Below are 18290 nucleotides of genomic sequence, written 5' to 3'. Positions count from 1 at the left end.
GTGGCATTTATCATCCAATATCATTTTATACTCAGAGAATGACCTTTCTACTTCTATGGAAGTGACTGGGCTGTATTTAAAAATGTGAGTTTTTGAAGCCTCTACTTGAAATAGAAGTCATTTGTTTTCCCATTTATAAATTCATTTTTTATCTTTAAATGGAAATCTTGACTTCTTTTCAAAAACACCATTGTATGTTTTTCTTATTTCTTCTCCTATGGACTTGGGAACAAGATTATCCACATGCTAGTCAAAGAATTTTCAGCTCCAGGAAATGGATAAGGTTTTGAGAAATTTTTGTCATTTTATTGACCTAATTGTCAATATAAAATTATATTCTATAAGTAGCTTTATAGTCCTAGTCATGCTCCTTAGTTTATTTTGAATTCAGCTATAGATTTTGTAGGTTAATACTTAATATACATAGAAGCTTTGTATTGTTCAGAACTTGCTGCCATTGTTATAATATTATAGAGTGAGTGGTAAGGGAATTTAAGTTTTAATTATGGTAAATACGTAGCACTAAAATTTGAATCATGTAGGTTGGAGTTAGTAGGATAATTTTCTTATTATCAAATTAACATTGTTAAATTAATTTAACATTAATTAATTAATAATGGTAATTAATTTAATGTTGTGATTGTTACAGTATAGTGTAACTTATTTTGAACTTGACAGCATAAGTTATAACGTAAAACTAGATTGTGTAATACATATCACTGCATTTAGAAATCTGTCAGCTTAGTGTAGTAATGTCAATTAATCAATTAAATTTATTAATTTTTGTGTTAATCAATTAAATCATATTTAAATGGAAATTGTGCCCCGGGTCAGAGCAGGAAATGCTGTGGATTGGGGTAGAACCGAATGGGGCGATTCTCCAACACATCACAGTCTAAAAATATGTGCAACTTGTAAAATGTTTGCGGAACTTTCTGGAACAGGACATGATCTAATCAAGGAGGATGTCTTTTTGTCTGCTAGGTGCAGAAAGTGTGAAGATATTAGGTGATATCTTCACACTCTCTGCACCTAGCATACAAAAAGACATCCTCCTTGACTAGGTGCAGAGAGTGAAGATATTAGGTGATAACTCGGAATTCTGATGGGCATCTATGAGAGTTTGAAAGTAGGGTAGATGCCCTCGAAGGAATTCAAATGGGTGGCCCATCAACCTCTCAGCTTCCCAACTTAATGCCAGAGCTGACACTTATACATCGGGCAACACAGCGACAATCTTCGAAGCAGAATGTGCTGTTCCCACAGGAGCTAGTTATTCTTGGTGACACACTTGTCAGGGAAATGGGATAAATATTGTGCAAAACGGATAGGTGGAAGAGGACCAGGGTATGTCTGCCAGGGGCAAAAGTTGATGACGTTGCAGAGCAGATATCTTTTAAGGCCAAAAAAAGATGATATTGTTGTACATGTTGACACTAATGACATTAAGAGTAGGAGATATGCAGACTTATTTAACAAGTACAGGTCAATGTTGAAAAAGTGGTGAGATAGAGTTAAATTTAAAAGTCTCTGCAATTCTGCCCAGACATTATAGGAGGCAGTATACAGTATATGATGAGAGCTTTGGAGAAACTGTGCAAGGCTCACGGGGAAGAATTTTTCTCAGCGTAGTCTGTGCTTGTTAACAGGAAAGACTATTTTACAGAGATGGGATTCACTTAAATAGAAAGGGTGCAAGAATATTTGCTGATGCTATCGAAGCAGTGTTAGGTGGGTCGGAAAACTGCTAGCTTGGAAGGATTCTCAGACTAATAGATTAACAGTAGCTGCAGGCAGAGGCGAAAGTGATTCTTGCACTGCGTCTATTGGAATGAGCAGCAGCCTGGAAAACAAGTTGCTAGGGATTTCAAGAACTGCTGGGAGACATCATGGAACAAGTAAATACACAGGCTACATTAGGGTAACTAAGTGTAAGAACAGTGCATGCATACTTGCATATACACCAATGATAGGAATTGAGTAAATAAATTTGATGAATTTGAGGTGCTGATGAAGATATTAAAGGTGGATATTGTTGGGATATCAGAGACGTGGTGTCACACAGATATGGGGAATGCAGAATTGGAATTTGGGGAGTAAAATGTGTACAGAAAAGATAGATAGGATAGGAAGTGGGAGCGGTTATGCTGTTAATTAAGAAACACAAAATCTAAGGTGGCGCATCCCATTGACATGGGTGGAGAGTGCAATTTTGAGTCAGTTTGGTGTGACATAAGCACTGTGGAAGCAAAAATAAGGGTGGGAGTATTAGGGCCAGGGCTGATATGTAAGGCACCTTTGTGCAAACAGCTTTTTGGCACCCCTTCAATGACCTAATTGTAAATTTAAGCCCTTAGACCCAGAAGCACTATAATAGTCACTGTTTATGAAGGGGAAAAAGGAAATATATTGATACTACATATATACATACCAGAGCTGTAATGCACAATACGTCCTATGTTGATATCAATATTTGTAAAATAATAAGAGAAGTTTATCTCAATATAAAGTAAAAGTAAAGTGCAGCCATTATCAACCCACTGCAGGATGGAAGCCTCCTCAACAATTCATGCTGAAGGAAATAGACCATAATCTGCCACGCTGGTCCAGTGCGGGTTGGCAGATCGACCGTATTCAGCAGTCAGGGGCTTGAACCCCGGTCTACTCAAAGAGCATGTGCTACTGCACTCCCGCTCCTGCCCACTCGGCTACGGAGGCCTGGTTATCTCAATATAGTACGTAGAAAAATTCCGCGTGCTACTCTCCAGAAATTAAAACGAAAAAATCGAAAATCTTACGTTAGAGTAACAAATAATTAAAAATCAATTTAACACAATTAAAAATAAGAAAATTAATTAAAAGAATTTAACGAAAAAATTGAAAAATGATTTTCTTTCCTGAAGCTGACAACACTTTTCGACCTTATGTCGTGATCACAGGAATGAATATTACCGAATAGGGGTGAAATTACACGAGAATTCTGTTAATGCTCGCTGGCCATATCTGATCTCCGATTCGTGTGCTTTTACATGCATGTGCAAAGACAAATAATCCCTATTTAAGTTTCATGCTCACCCCTATTCAGTAATTTTCATTCCTGTGATCACGACATATGGTCGAAAAGCGTTGTCAGCTTCAGGAAGGAAAATCGTTTTTCAATTTTTTCGTTAAATTCTTTTAATTGATTTTCTTATTTTTAATTGCATTAAACTGATTTTTAATTGTGTTAAATTTATTTTTAATTATTTGTTACTCTAATGTAAGATTTTCGATTTTTTGGTTTTAATTTCTGGAGAGTATCATACGGAAGTGTTTCTACATACTATATTGAAGTAAACTTCTCTTATTATTTTACATACTCTGAAATTAAAACGAAAAAAATTGAAAATCTTACATTAGAGTAACAAATAATTTAAAATAAATTTAACACAATTAAAAATCAGTTTAATGCAATTAAAAATAAGAAACAACCTTTCACTACATAAATGCTTTAATAACAAAAATAATGAAAAGTTACAAGAAAAATAATATCATTTTTTATATTATGATTATAAAGATATTTCTAACATATTTTTAATACAATATTGTAACTTTTCTGGCCTTTAAACTAGCAAACGTTTTAATTATATTACTTAAATATAATTCTTCTAATACTTCACTTTCTATAGAAATTGTTAATAAAATTAGATAATCTGATGATAACTAATGGACCATGTAATCAATATTATGTGGTCCATTAATTCAAGATGATTAAAAAATTTAGGAAACTCGGTCCTTTGTTGGTTAAGCCTGGAAGAGGAAGGAAGCCTGTTTCACCTCAGATAGCAGAGGAAGTTGCAATGGCTATCATCAACCGATCCATGGATACAGCTGCTGGAACTAGTAGCAGTGCACAGGGAGTAGTGAGGCAATTGGATGTCCCATATTCCACTGTGTGGAAAATTCTTGGAAACTAATCCCAATTATCCATACAAGGATAATTGTATGGATAATTGGGTTCAATTGCCAGCAGCAGCCGCAAAAAGATGATCCTGAAAAACGAATGGCATTTAATCTAACGTTTTTGGCCAGAATGGAAGTGGATGAGGCCTGGCATGGAACATTCTTTGGAGAGATGAGGTCCACTTTTACCTTGATGGGACTGTCAACACTCAAAACTGACGAATATTGGCTTCAGAAGCACCGCATGCTATTCAGCAAATCCCATTGCAATCACCAAAAATCACCGTAATTTTAAAGCACAACGCAAGAGTTGTACTTTCAAATTAAACAAAAACTTGAAATTATTCAAAAGTTTGAAAAAGGTGCATCTGTTAAATCTCAAAAGAATCATTATAACATTGGTGACCAAACCATACGTGACATTGTAAAACAAGGGAAGCATTGTATTGGACACGTGAGTGTACGTGTTAAGTTTTTTCATTTTTTTTCCGTTGTTAACTGCGGGTAACTGAATCAGCGGATAAGGGGGGGCACAACCGTAAACACACACACATAAAAACTATTATTATTCTTATCACTACTTTGGAAAATATTTACACTGAAAATGAGAACCCTCTTCAGGTGAGGCTCTTCGCCATGGCCGGTTTTGGCTGTAGCATTAACACGGTCCTACAATAATGCCAATCCATAGTAAAATCTTTCCCGTGATTTGCAATCAATAATTCCATATGAAGTTTGTGACAAATTTGATTTTTGTCATATTTAACAAAAACATTTTATCTGATGTAGTCAACAGCAACAACAAATATCAAAATACAGTAAAACATTGATTATCCATGGTAATTCAGGGATGCTAGAGCCCGGACAATTGAAAAACATGGTAAATCAAAATTACATTTTTATTTGTTTAAGTATTCCAAAACACATAAAAACATAACACATTACATGTATATAACAACAACAATAATATTTTATTCATTTTGATAGAAAGTCTCTGATTTTTGATTGTTTTTTTTTTTTTTTTTTTTTTTTTGTAGCATTATTTTTACTTTTATTTTTCTTGTGTGTCCACGAATTTGTAAAATTTCAATATAATCTACATCATCTTGACTTTCCATGAATTTAAGTAATGTTTCTGCAGCTGTTAGGGCTTCATTACAACTTACCTTGAAAGATGGCTATAGTTCCTCAACACTGTCCTCGTCACGTCCTGCCATAGGTTCTTGCACACTTTGGATTAAGTCATCATCAGTCATTTTTTTGCAGATGGGTTCATTTTTGTCTATATTTTAACCATTGATTAACATTTGCCTCGTCAAAGTCTTTGCATCCTTCAATATTTTGAACTGAGTTTAAAATATCAAGAATGATTTCTACAGCGTTATTTGGGTCTCCCACTTCCAAATTATTTTCAGCAATTACAAAATCTTTGGAATCCTTTATTCCACACTCCACTTTAAAATCTCGTCCTTTATCTAAACGTTGGTTTTCCAATAAATGTGCTAAGGCTGTAGTAGTAGTAGTGGCATTTGATGCAAGAAAGCAAGTGTACGAGCTTATGCAGCATCAGCCAAAAAAAATAACACCATTCCCTCCAAATGCCTGTCCAGTTCCTCCTTAAATTTATTCAACCTATCAACTTACACAACGACAGATGGAAGTTTGTTCCAGCAATTAACCACCCGCTGGCTAAAGGCAAATTTCCGCACATCTATTCTACATTTGTCCTTTCTTAATTTGAATCTATGCCCCCTTAGGTTCGTAACCTGAACAAGTGGAAGGATCCCACCAGAATTCAGCATGCTCAATCCATTCAAAGCCTTATACACCTCAATCAGATCACCGTGCAGGTGCCTAGTCTCCAGCCACTGCAATTTGCAGAACTTAAGCCTCTCTTGGTAAGAGGATCCCTTCATTCCCCTCACCAATCTTGTTGCCCTTCTCTCTACATGCTCAAGCAAATCTACATCCTTCCTAAAATGAGGCCTCCAGACCTGTATGCAGTACTCAAGGTGTGGCTTGAAGATTGCCTTATACAGAGGGACAATCACCTCCTTTTCCCTGCTAGCAAAATTCCTATATATCATTGACAAAACCCCATGACCTGCCCTGGCAGCCTGTCTGCATTGCTCAGAAAACTTCATATCTGACTACACAATTACTCCCAGGTCTTTTTCATTTTCTACCACATTAAGTGTAGTACCAAACAGTTGGTACATTTCTCTGGGGTTACTTCTACCCATATGCAGTATTTTGCATTTGTCAAGGTTAAACTTCAGTTGCCACTTCTTAGCCCACCTGCCCAAATTATCTAAATCCTGTTGCAGTAGCACACTGCCATTACTGTCATTAACAACCCTGCCAACCTTTGTATCATCTGCAAACTTCGACACTAAGCCTGATATACCTTCATCAATATCATTGATAAATATACAAAACAACAGTGGGCCCAACACCGAACCCTGCGGAACTCCACTAATAACATTAGTCCACGAAGAGCAGCACCCATTGATTACCGGCCTCTGTCTTCTCCCACTTAACCATCCTTTTTTTTCATTGTAGAAACTTACCCTTAATACCATTCTGTTCCAATTTGTACAATAATCTCCCATGCGCAACAGTGTCAAGAGCTTTCCTGAAATCCAAATATATGATATCAAAATTATTTTTTGCATCCAGTTCCTTTGTAACCACATCATAATATCCTATCAGATTTGTCAGACAAGACTTTCCCTTAACAAACCCATGCTGTGTCTGAATTATTGCTGCAGTCTTGTCTAGATGATCCTGCAATGCATCTTTAACCAGTGACTCCATTATTTTACCCGGAACAGAAGTAAAACTAACTGGTCTGTAATTACTCGTGTCACCCTTCGATCCTCTCTTTGTTAATTGGGGATACATTTGCACATCTCCAGTCCATGAGAACCTCCCCTGAGTCCAAGGATGCTCTCATAATTATGGCTAAGGGTTTGCTTAGTTGCTTTGCCGCCTCCTTTAATATAACTGGATAGATCCCATCCACCCCAGGTGCTTTTCTTACGTTTAACTTCAACAATTTCTCTTCCACTTTGCTCTCAGTTATTACAAAATCATTAAGTATCCTACTACAATTTGATAACCTTCTGCCATTTTCAAACCTTAATAATTCCTCATGTGTGAATGTAGATGCAAAAATACTCATTCAGTTTGTTTGCTATCTGAGCAGGATCATCAACAGTCGAACCATCGATGTCAAGTGGACCAATCAGATTCATCTCCTTCCTTTTAGAGTTTATATAAGTAAAGAAATCCTTGCTGTTTTTCTTAGCATCTTTTGCCAAGGATTTCTCGTAATCTGCCTTCGCCTGCCTAACCTCCTTTGTGACCTGATTACAGACTAGCTTATATCTGCCATAGGTTTCTGAGTCGCTTGATAATTTATATGCATCCCATGCATTTTTCTTCTCTGTTACGAGTCTCATTAGTTCATTAGATAACCATTTAGGCCTAAACCTTGTACAATATTTCTTAAGTATGAAACTTTTAGTAGCATCCACGATTAATTCCTTGAATGCTTCCCACTTAGAATTTACTGTTGGTAACATCGTCAGTTGATCCCACTGTACAGAATTTAAAAACTTTCTGAGACCACTGTACTCACCTTTAAGGAAGCAAAAACCCTTTCCTTTACCCCTGATGGTAATTAAATCTTTAAGTAAATCCCACATCAGTACACTGTGATCACTGCTGCCTAGTGCCTTTATCTGCAAATTCTTAATACACAAATGATCACTGCTGATAACCAGATCAAGAGTATTACTCTCTCGAACATGCTGCTGCAGAAAACAATCATCCAATAAATCAACAAAAGTCTGACTAGTGTGTGAGTGACCAACCCACAAGTTCCAGTCAATATCTGGGAAGTTAAAATCCCCCATTATAAGACATTCTGATTTACTAGCCCACTCTATTTCTCTGTACAATTGTTCATTGTACTCATTCGAGTCATTAGGCCTATAACACACTCCTACTCTTATTTTTGCTTTCGCAGTGCTTATGTCACACCAAACTGACTCAACAGTGCATTGTTCATCTATATCAACTGGGTGCACTTCTTTTGATTTTATGTTTTTCTTAATTGCCACGTTCAAGAGAAGAACGTGGCATATCGTAATTGGATTGTTTCCAAGCCAATAAATAATATTCTTTAAATGTTTGTTAAAAATAAAACTACGTACATATAGAGGACCATAGTTAATATGACCCTACAGATAACTGAGCCCCAGACAACTGACGTTTTACTGTACCATAAAAATGTTTCCTATGCCCAGTGAAATATTATCCCATGTTAATTTAATTGTAATACAGTGACTTGTTACGTAATTCTGAGATCAACATTTGAAAAAGTGATCAAGTTTGGAATATGCAGTATTGCTTGTAATATATGTGTTATACACATTTATACGCACTAATAACTACAATGGCCACAATATGCATTTGCATATGCACATACGCAATTGCATATAATCCAAAGTGATAACCAATTCATTAACTGGAAATGAATAACAAAATTAAACAAAAATTCACAGAATTGTTTTAAAAATTCCAAATTCAATAGTGAGGCTGTAGTTACTGTATTTTGTGAAAATGGAGTAAAACTATATTAGGATGGAGAGCAAGAGAATGGATCAAAAAGAAAAAAAAAGTTTTTTTTGCTATTAATCCAGTGATTTGGCAGCTATTCTGAACGACTGCATCCTATGTTGTAATATTCAACAGCATTCATAATTTCCTTTATCAACACTGACTGACTTTTTTAATTTTCGTGTGTGCATATTTTTTTGTTTTTTTGCTAACTGCATGCTGACAAATTTCTAATAGGCAATATCCTCTAAAACAGAGGAGAAAACCTTATACAGCAGAATCTTAATTTACTGGGATTGGATTAACCGGGACACTTCAAGATTCCAAATTAAAAAAAATAAATAAAAATAAAATAAACCAGAAATCATAAAATTCAAGTAATAAATAGAATAGATATAAACAGATGTTTTGGAAGTCATAAATAAGCAACAAGCGGCATTATAAGTCATCATTGGGAGATTAGTGTATCTTGCAACCCCCGCTGTCTTCACACCCACCACTCAAAAAAAAAAAAAAAAAGAGAGAGAGAGAGAGAGAGAGAGAACAAATGTTTAGTTTGTTTTAGTGCATTGCGTCGATTGTTGTGTTCCGTTGCACCATGTATTAGTGATTATCTTGCAACCCCCACTGTCTTTACACCGCTACTCAAAAAAAAAAAAAAAAAAAAAAAAAAAATGTTTTGTTTGTTTTGGTGCATTGCACTGCAAAAAGACAAATTTTGTTTCGTTATTTATGTCAGGGATGTTGAAATTTTTTTTTTTTTTGTTTAGAAATCGCAAAAATGATGGGTAAATGCAAAATATTTGCAGTTTTAGTTAAACAAAAACTTGAAATTATTCAAAAGTTTGAAAACGGTGCATCCATTAAATCTCTAATGAACCATTATAATGTTGGTGACCAAACCATATGCAACATCCTAAAAAATATAGGAAAGCTATAGACTTAAAATCAACATCGCAAAAAATAAAAGGAAGCATCGTAATGGACACGCGAGTAGTGCGTGGTAAGTTTTTTTATCTATCGCCAAATTTTTTTTACGTAGGTTGCTGAACATTTTTCGATATAGTAAGTCTCCAACTTATGCAACTATGGATTTACGTAAATTTTTTTTCACTCAAATTTTTTTTTTTTTTTTAGGATTGTAAAATTTAAAACAAACAAAAAAAAAATAAATAAAATAAGCAATTAATAATGACAATCACTGCATGCACAAATGAGATACAGAGTAGCAAGCAAAAAAATAGGAAAGAAGAGAAGATTCTTACAATTTATTTATGGTTTTTTTTTTTTTTATATGACTGAAGATTTCAGTGAAGGGGCAACACATTTCACCATAATAAGTAAAAACGCACAGAATTCCAGCTATCGGTATTTTTTCAAATGCAATAAGATCAAGTTTACTACCAGTTTATAATTAGATGCACGAACAGAAAAGCCCAATAACACAGAAAGCACAAATTATTTTTACTGTTTTATGGTAGTGACCTCCAGAAATGTGCTTTAGCAAAATGTGAGCTCTCGCGGCGTGATAATAGTGAGTTTTTGCCTAAACCCTGTGAAGTTCTTTACAGAAAATTTCATTTTGTCCATTATCATTGTGCCAACTAAGAGAATAAGTGACAGCACTACTAGTAAATCTACCAGGAAAAGGAAAGCAATCGATTTGGATCAGAAAATTAAACTAATAAGGATGTATGAAAATGGTCAAATATTAACAAGTATCACACTGAATTCAGATTTGTCAATACTAATATAGTAGCAATATGATATTAGTCATTCCCGAGTTACGTAAAACTAGATGAAGTAAGAAGTCCCGGAACGTATCTCTTACGTATGTCGGGGACTTCTGTATTTTTGGATTAACTGGGAAATCGATTATCTGGGATTTGCTTTTTACCACCTATCCCAGAAAATCGAGAGTCTACTGTATTTAGTGTATTTAGTAATAAACTTCTGCAGAATGTTATAAGGCTTTGAAACAGCTTCACTGAAAATGCAGAAATAAGATTAAATTTTGATTCAGATTGTGCTTTAATTCAGAAAAAAGAAACACAGCATCTTATTCCTTTTATAATTAGATATTAATATTAACAAACAATAATTAGACATTAATGTGTTTGCTGCTACTTATATAAATTGCAAGGATCCTTTGTGTGGCTTGGGGCATTGGACAAATAGCACTGCTTCTTTAGTAAATGGAAGGGATTTCATCTGTGAAAAATCATTGCTCCAAGTAACACTGGTATCTGTAGTTTGTAGCATTCCAAAATCAACAGATGCATTTGAATGAGAGCCAGAATCCACATTGCTTGAATAGAATTCTAGGTAAAACTTCAGAACAGGATGCACACTCCAGCATAACATAACCTAACCTTTTTTTAATTGCCTGCTTGAATCCCATCCTGAATTACAGGCATAAAGTAAACTAACATTTTTTCATTAACCAAAAGTGAAAGCCTATTAAAAAACCCACACTTTTTCTGCTCTGTTTTAAAGTTTTACCAAGTATGGATCATTAATTGCTTGAATCCATCCCAAATTAGTGGCATAACATAACCTCACCTTTTTTCACTAGCCAAAAATGAAAGTTTATTAAAAAAACACACTAAAAACATGCCACACAATTAAAATATGCCAATAGTCTGGAATGCGCACCCTGTTTTGAAGTTTATTTCAAAATCAGATGATATATTATAAAAAGCTGATTCAATGATATCAGTTTCAATATACTGTCCATCCTTGTTCCTTTTCAGTCCTGATGTCCCAGGTTGTAGATTCATTATAACAACCCTTCAGGGTAAAATTTTATAAGAAAATACTTTTTACACAAAATTTTATCAGTAGACTTACACTAAGGATGTTTTGTTTTTCACAAACTAAAGAATTAAAATTCAGCAAGCACAATCTTCAAATATTTTACCTTTTTTTCTTGTGGAGAATACTAAACTAGATAAAATAACTAGAACATATGAAACTGTGAACCAAGTATACAGCTTTTATATATTTAATTCATCTAGCACTCTTTAGACAGTGCGGTTGAAGCTAAGCAAAATCCCAACCATAATGCAAATAATCCACAGTTCAGTCAGTATGCTGCTATTGAACAGTTGTTAATTTCATGTGCCTTTCCTTTTACAATTCTCAATTATTGACTGCAACTGAATGAATGCTATTTGTTATTTGTTATTTTGGTTTTATTTTAGGAGCATTAGCAACTAAGGCCATATTGCTCCAGGGATATGCGGTGGTCATTCCCTAACCTTTCCACATCCTCCGTATTTGGTAGTCATGGGCTCGAACCCCGGTCTAATCAAGAAGTGTGTGCTATGCACTGCTGCTCCTGCCCACCTGGCTACAGAGGTGCCTTTGAATGAATGCAAAGTTGCAACAAAAATCGCAGTTCGTTTTGACACAAGTTTGCATTTCAGCAGTGAATGTACTAAAAATTTTTTACTAACTAAATACTAACATAGTTTCTGTTAATTTTATTAAGTTTGTAAAATACCTTACTTTATATTTAAGGTGGGCAAGATCCAGGGCATTCCAGAGCATATCATCATCATGTTCTCCAAAAGGGTCAAGATTATATCTGTTTCAAAATAAGTTTACATATTATTTCTAGTTTATGACAATTTTTAGTTTTATAACTTTCATAACAATAAGAAAAAACCAAAACATACACAATTGGGAAATTAAATATAAAATATATTTTGGATGCATATCATTAAAAAATTTAGGCATAAATTACATATTTCATTAATGTGGACATACAGCAGAAGTGAGAAAACTACATCTGCATGTTTCTTGCAAGGTCTTCTTAGCCCATCCCACTAAATTAATAGATGGTTTAATTTTAATGAAAGTGAAAAGGAGGAAATTTTGCATTTCCCTCTCTCTGTGAAAGGCTCAAGTGAGTTCAAGGACAGTTGAAATACAAACAGCATACTTAGGAACCTACATGTGGAGTTTTGTGTTTTCAAGAACTTCGCAAGATAACTGAAAGCAAAATTTGCTTGTCTTGTCCTTTTTCATATGTCAGTGAGGTTTTGAAGAATCTCTAACAAGGGACATTTTGCTGAAAGAAAAGTTAAATTTTGTGTTAAACTAAGGGATTCAGAATTTTACAAGCTGAAAGACTTTGCAAGAAAGTTAATATAGGTTCTCACTAACAAAAAAACAAAAAAGTTAAGTTCACGTTTGATGAAACATCACATGTAAACTTAACTTTTAACACCAGTTAAACACGTCTGTGATTTAATAAATTTCTGTGATAAATTTCCATGTTAGAATTAACAACAACAAAACTCATTAACAACTGCAAGCTACTTGATTTGTCCCACTGATCAGCAGAAACTTTATTTGCCTATTTGCTTTACAAGTTTCCTAACAATAAACCAAGGCAGTTTTTTTTTTTAAGCTTAAAACTAATTTTAAATGACATGAAGTATCCAAAGAAAAAAGTTACTGCACTTTGTTGCCCCTATCACTAAGGACAATTTAGCACCAGTACAGAAATGACAGTGGTACATGCAAGGTACATTCATTAAGTTCTTGGAAATATAAAATAATACATTTCCCAGAGATCAGTAAGTAAGCAACCCATATATTTAATATGCTATCTGGAATAGTATGCAACTTAGATGAGTTGAGAGATAATTTTCAGAGTTTATGAGATGGTGTTTATTTGTGAAATCCTCAAACAATTGCCACAATAGAAGTCACTGATGTCATCATTTGGCAAGAAATTCTGAACAGGAGTAAAAGCAAAATGACGACAGAAGTTTTTTTGACCACAAAAGTGCTGTCCAACAGATTTATATGAGAAGACAAAAGTTGAAATTCTTTATTGTCTAAGATAAGATAAAATGTGATGAAATATTTTCTTGTTTGAGAGATATGTCTGCAATTCGGCCCAGACATGACAGAAGGGATTATATGCCTTGTGGATTAACTCGAGACTTCACTTAAGTCAAAACCTGTACAGTCAGTCCTCGTATAGCACGATAGTTGTGTTCCTAGAAACTCTCGTGCAATGCAAAATCGTGCAATATAAACAACAGGCCCTATGGGAAAAACAGGGTTAGGTGCTGACCACCCAAGATTGAACACACATTTGTAACCAAAACATTACGAAACACAATAAATAATTGTAATAAAATACATAAGTATTTTATTATGACTATTACGTAATAAAATATTGCTAATGCTGTAGCTTCTATCGTAAGCAAACTTGTTTTTTGTTTGATTTTCTATCCAAACAGATGACAGCCGTTCCATCTCTTCCAATTCTTTGTGTCTTAATCTAATGGATTTTAATTACACTTTGAGTTGTTCCTGCTCTTAATATCATTAATACTAATGATATTAAGAGCAGGAGACCGGCGGAATTACTTGACAAGTACAGGTCATTGATGAAAAAAAGCCGTGAATTAGGGTTGAAATTGAAAGTGTCTGCAATTCTGCCCACACACGATAGGAGGGAGTATATGATGAGAGCCCTGTCAATCAATTCGGCCCTGGAAAGATTGTGCAGGGCTCAAGGGGTAGAATTTTTTTCAGCCTGGTCTGTACTTGTTAACAGGAGAGATTGCTTCTACAGGGATGGGATACACTTAAATAGAAAGGGTGCAAGAATGTTTGCTGATGCTATCGAGGCAGTGTTAGGTGGGTTGGAAAACTGCTAGATTGGGGGGATACAAAGACTACTAGATTAACAGTAGCCACTGGCAGAGGTGAAAGTGATTCTTGCACTGCTTCTATTGGAATGAGCCGCAGCCTGGAAAATAAGATGCAGGATATTTCAGAGACTGCTGGGAATCATTGGGGTACAAGTAAACACATGGGTTGTGTTAGGGTAGCTAAGAAAAAGAACAGGTGCATGTATACTTGTGTGTACACCAATGATAGGAGTTTAGTAAATAAATTTGATGAATTTGAGGTATTGCTCAAAACATCAAAGGCAGATATTGTGGGGATTTCACAGACGTGGTGTCACACAGATATAAGGAATGCAGAACTGGAATATGGGGAGTACAACGTCAACAGGAAGGATAGACAGGATAGGAAGGAAAGAGGGGTTATGCTATTAGTTAAAAAACACATAAAATCCAAGGAAGTGAAGCCAGTCGACATCGCTGGACAGTGCAGTGTCGAGTCAGTTTGGTGTAACATAAGCATTGGGAGATCAAAATTGAGAGTAGGAGTGTGCTATAGGCCTAATGACTCTGATGAGTATAATAAGAAACTGTTCGGAGAAATAGAGTGGGCCAGTAAATCAGAGAGTCTTATAATGGGGGATTTTAATTTCCCAGATATTGACTGGAATTTGGGGGCTGGTCACTCACACAGTAGCAAGGCTTTTGTGGATTTATTGGATGATTGTTTTCTACATCAGCATGTTCGGGAGGCAACTAGCGGGAGTAATACTCTTGATTTGATTATCAGTAGTGATTCTTCATGCATTAAGAATCTGCAGATAAATGAACCACTAGGTGGCAGTGATCACAGTGTGCTGAAGTGGGAGTTACTCAAAGAGGTAACTACCATTAGGGGTAAAGGGAAGGGGTATTGCTTTCGTAAAGGCGACTACAATGGACTGAGACAGTATTTAAATTCTATACAGTGGGATCAACTGATGATTTTGCCAACAGCAAATTCAAAATGGGAAGCATTCAAAGAACTTATCTTGGAAGCTACTAGGCTTTACATACCAACTAAGAAATATTGTTCAAGGTTTAGGCCTAAATGGATGTCAGATGAACTAATGAGGCATATGGCAGAGAAGAAAAATGCATGGGATACATACAAATTAACACGTGACACAGACGCCTATGATAGATACAAGTTGATCTGTAATCAAGTTACAAAGGAGGTTAGGCAGGCGAAGGCAGATTACAAGAGATCCTTGGCAAGGGATGCGAAGAAAAACAGCAAAGAGTTCTTTACTTATGTAAACTCTAGAAGGAAGGGGATGAATCAGATTGGTCCACTTGAGATCGATGGGTCAACTGTTGATGACCCTGCTCAGGTAGCTAACAAACTAAATGAATATTTTGCATCGACATTCACACATGAGGAGTTATTCAGCGAGGGGAATGCCAGAGGTGTATTCAACTCTAGCAGTAAGCTAGAGAATCTTGTAATAACTGAGAGCAAAGTGGAGGAGAAATTGTTGAAGATAAACACAAGAAAGGCACCTGGGGTGGATGGGATCTATCCAGTTATATTAAAGGAGGCAGCAAAGGAAGTAAGCAAACCCTTAGCCATAATTATGAGAGCTTCCTTGGACTCAGGGGAGGTACCCATGGACTGGAGATGTGCAAATGTGACCCCAATTCACAAAGGGGGATCAAAGGCTGACACAAGTAATTATAGACCTGTGAGTTTAACTTCTGTTCCCGGAAAATTAATGGAGGCACTGGTTAAAGAAGCACTGCAGGATCATCTAGACAAGACTTCAGTTATAGCTAGGACACAGCATGGTTTTGTTAAGGGTAAGTCTTGCCTGACCAATTTGATTGGATACTATGATGCAGTCACAAAAGAACTGGATGCAGGGAATAACTTTGATATTATATACTTGGATCTTAGAAAGGCTTTTGATACTGTTGCACATGGAAGACTGCTGCACAAATTGGAGCAGTGTGGCATTGGAGGCAAATTGCTGCTATGGATAAAGGGGTGGTTGAGAGGGAGAAGACAGAGTGTGGTAATCAATGGACACTGCTCATCGTGGACTAATGTTATTAGTGGAGTCCCTCAGGGTTCAGTGTTGGGTCCTTTATTGTTTTCTGTATTTATAAATGATATTGATGATGGTATATCAGGCTTAATGTCCAAGTTTGCAGACGATACGAAGGTTGGCAGGGTTGTCAAGGACACTACTGACACTATGCTGCTGCAACAGGATTTGGAAAGGTTGAGCAGATGGGCTTCGAGGTGGCAAATGAAGTTTAACATTGACAAATGTAAAGTACTACATATGGGAAACAGCAACCCCAGAGCAACGTATCAACTGTGTGGTACTACACTGACAGTGGTAGAGAGTGAAAAGGACCTGGGGGTGGTTGTGCAGGCAGATATGAAGTTCTCTGAGCAGTGCAGACGGGCTGCAAGAGTAGCTCATGGTGTATTGTCAATGATATATAGGAATTTTTCTAGCAGGGATAAGGAGGTGATTATTCCCTTGTATAAGGCAATGGTGAGGCCACACCTAGAGTACTGTATACAGGCCTGGAGGCCTCATTTCAAGAAGGATGTAGAGCTGCTGGAACGAGTACAGAGAAGGGCAACTAGATTGGTGAATGGGACAAAGGGGTGCTCTTACGAAGAAAGGCTTAAGTTTTGCGAATTACAGTGTCTGGAAACTAGGCACCAGCGAGGTGATCTGATAGAGGTGTACAAAGCCTTGAATTGTTTGAGCATGCTCAATGCTGATGGGATTCTTCCTCTTGCTCAGAATAATCACCTGAGAGGGCATAAATTCAAATTGAGGAAAGACAGATGTAGGATAGATGTGCGGAAATTTGCCTTTAGCCAGCGGGTGGTTGGTAGGTGGAACAGACTTCCATCCCTTGTCGTGGAATTTGATAGCCTAAATAAGTTTAAGGCTCAGCTGGACAGGTATTTCGAACGAACAGAGGGGTGAAGTGGAAGTGGTTATTTTTATTTATTTATGTTACTTTTTTTTTTTTTTTTTTGGCTGATGCTGCATAAGCTTGCTTTCTTGCATCAAATGCCTCTACTAATGCTAATGCTAATGAAAGTTGTTTTATTTTCTCTGCATTCTTTGTAATTCTCGGCATTAGCTCATTTAGGTCTGTAGCACGTGCAATATCACATGGTCTTTCATTTCGCTTAAAGCCTTTCACAATTTCATATTTTTTCTCTATCGACAGAAGTGGACTGGCCATAAGCCTTACCGGGGAAACCCCGGTGGGCCGGAGGCCGGTATGATTTTGGCCATAAACCATAGTATGAGGCCACTATAAATTTTCCCGGGTAAGAATTTTTGACCCAGTCCGCCTCTGTTTATCGATATTTCTTTTCTTTTTCTCTCTGAATCTGCAGTGTCTTCACCAGGACGGTTCCTTTTCACACCTTTTAAGTATTTTACTCATTTGTAGGGAATAAAGAACAATTACAAAACGAGGCATGCTTGATACACATAAACAAAGCTGCGCGCGTGTAGCAACTGAATAAACAACACCGTAAAGGCAGAGATACACTATTAACACCTCACATTTTACTAAAGCACATTTCAAATAGAACATTTCAAATAGCACACTTTAAATAGATAGGGTGCAAGAATGTTTGCTGATGCCATTGAGGCATTAGGTGGGTCGGAAAACTGCTAGATTGGTGGGATACAAGGACTAATAGATTAACAGTAGCCACTGGCAGAGGAGAAAGTGATTCTTGCACTGCCTCTATTGGAATGAGCAGCAGCCTGGAAAATAAGATGCAGGATATTTCAGAGACTGCTGGGAATCATGGAGGTACAAGTAAACACATGGGTTGTGTTAGGGTGGCTAAGAGAAAGAGCAGGTGCATGTATACTTACGTGTACACCAATGCTAGGAGTTTAGTAAATAAATTTGATGAATTTGAGGTATTGCTCAAAACATCAAAGGCAGATATTGTTGGGATTTCAGAGACATGGTGTCACACAGATATAAAGAATGCAGAACTGGAATTTGGGGAGTACAATGTCTACAGAAAGA

General features: G+C 36.2%; 1 protein-coding gene across 1 annotated transcript in view; it reads right to left on the bottom strand.

Annotated features, from left to right (window-relative positions):
- Positions 1-18290, bottom strand: part of LOC150091500 (ATP-binding cassette sub-family C member 5-like) — a 177500-nt gene that overhangs the window by 62357 nt on the left and 96853 nt on the right. Inside the window, exon 6 of the mRNA XM_090384200.1 lies at positions 12079-12157. Within this exon, the coding sequence (XP_090240326.1) occupies positions 12079-12157 (79 nt within the window). The remainder of the gene's footprint in view (positions 1-12078; positions 12158-18290) is intronic.

Source organism: Mastigoproctus giganteus, chromosome 1 (genome assembly GCF_048544385.1).
Source record: "Mastigoproctus giganteus isolate SK-2022 chromosome 1, ASM4854438v1, whole genome shotgun sequence".
NCBI classification, from domain to species: domain Eukaryota; kingdom Metazoa; phylum Arthropoda; class Arachnida; order Uropygi; family Thelyphonidae; genus Mastigoproctus; species Mastigoproctus giganteus.
Note: the sequence above shows the minus strand (reverse complement) of the source record. Positions and strands in the feature narration are given on the sequence as shown.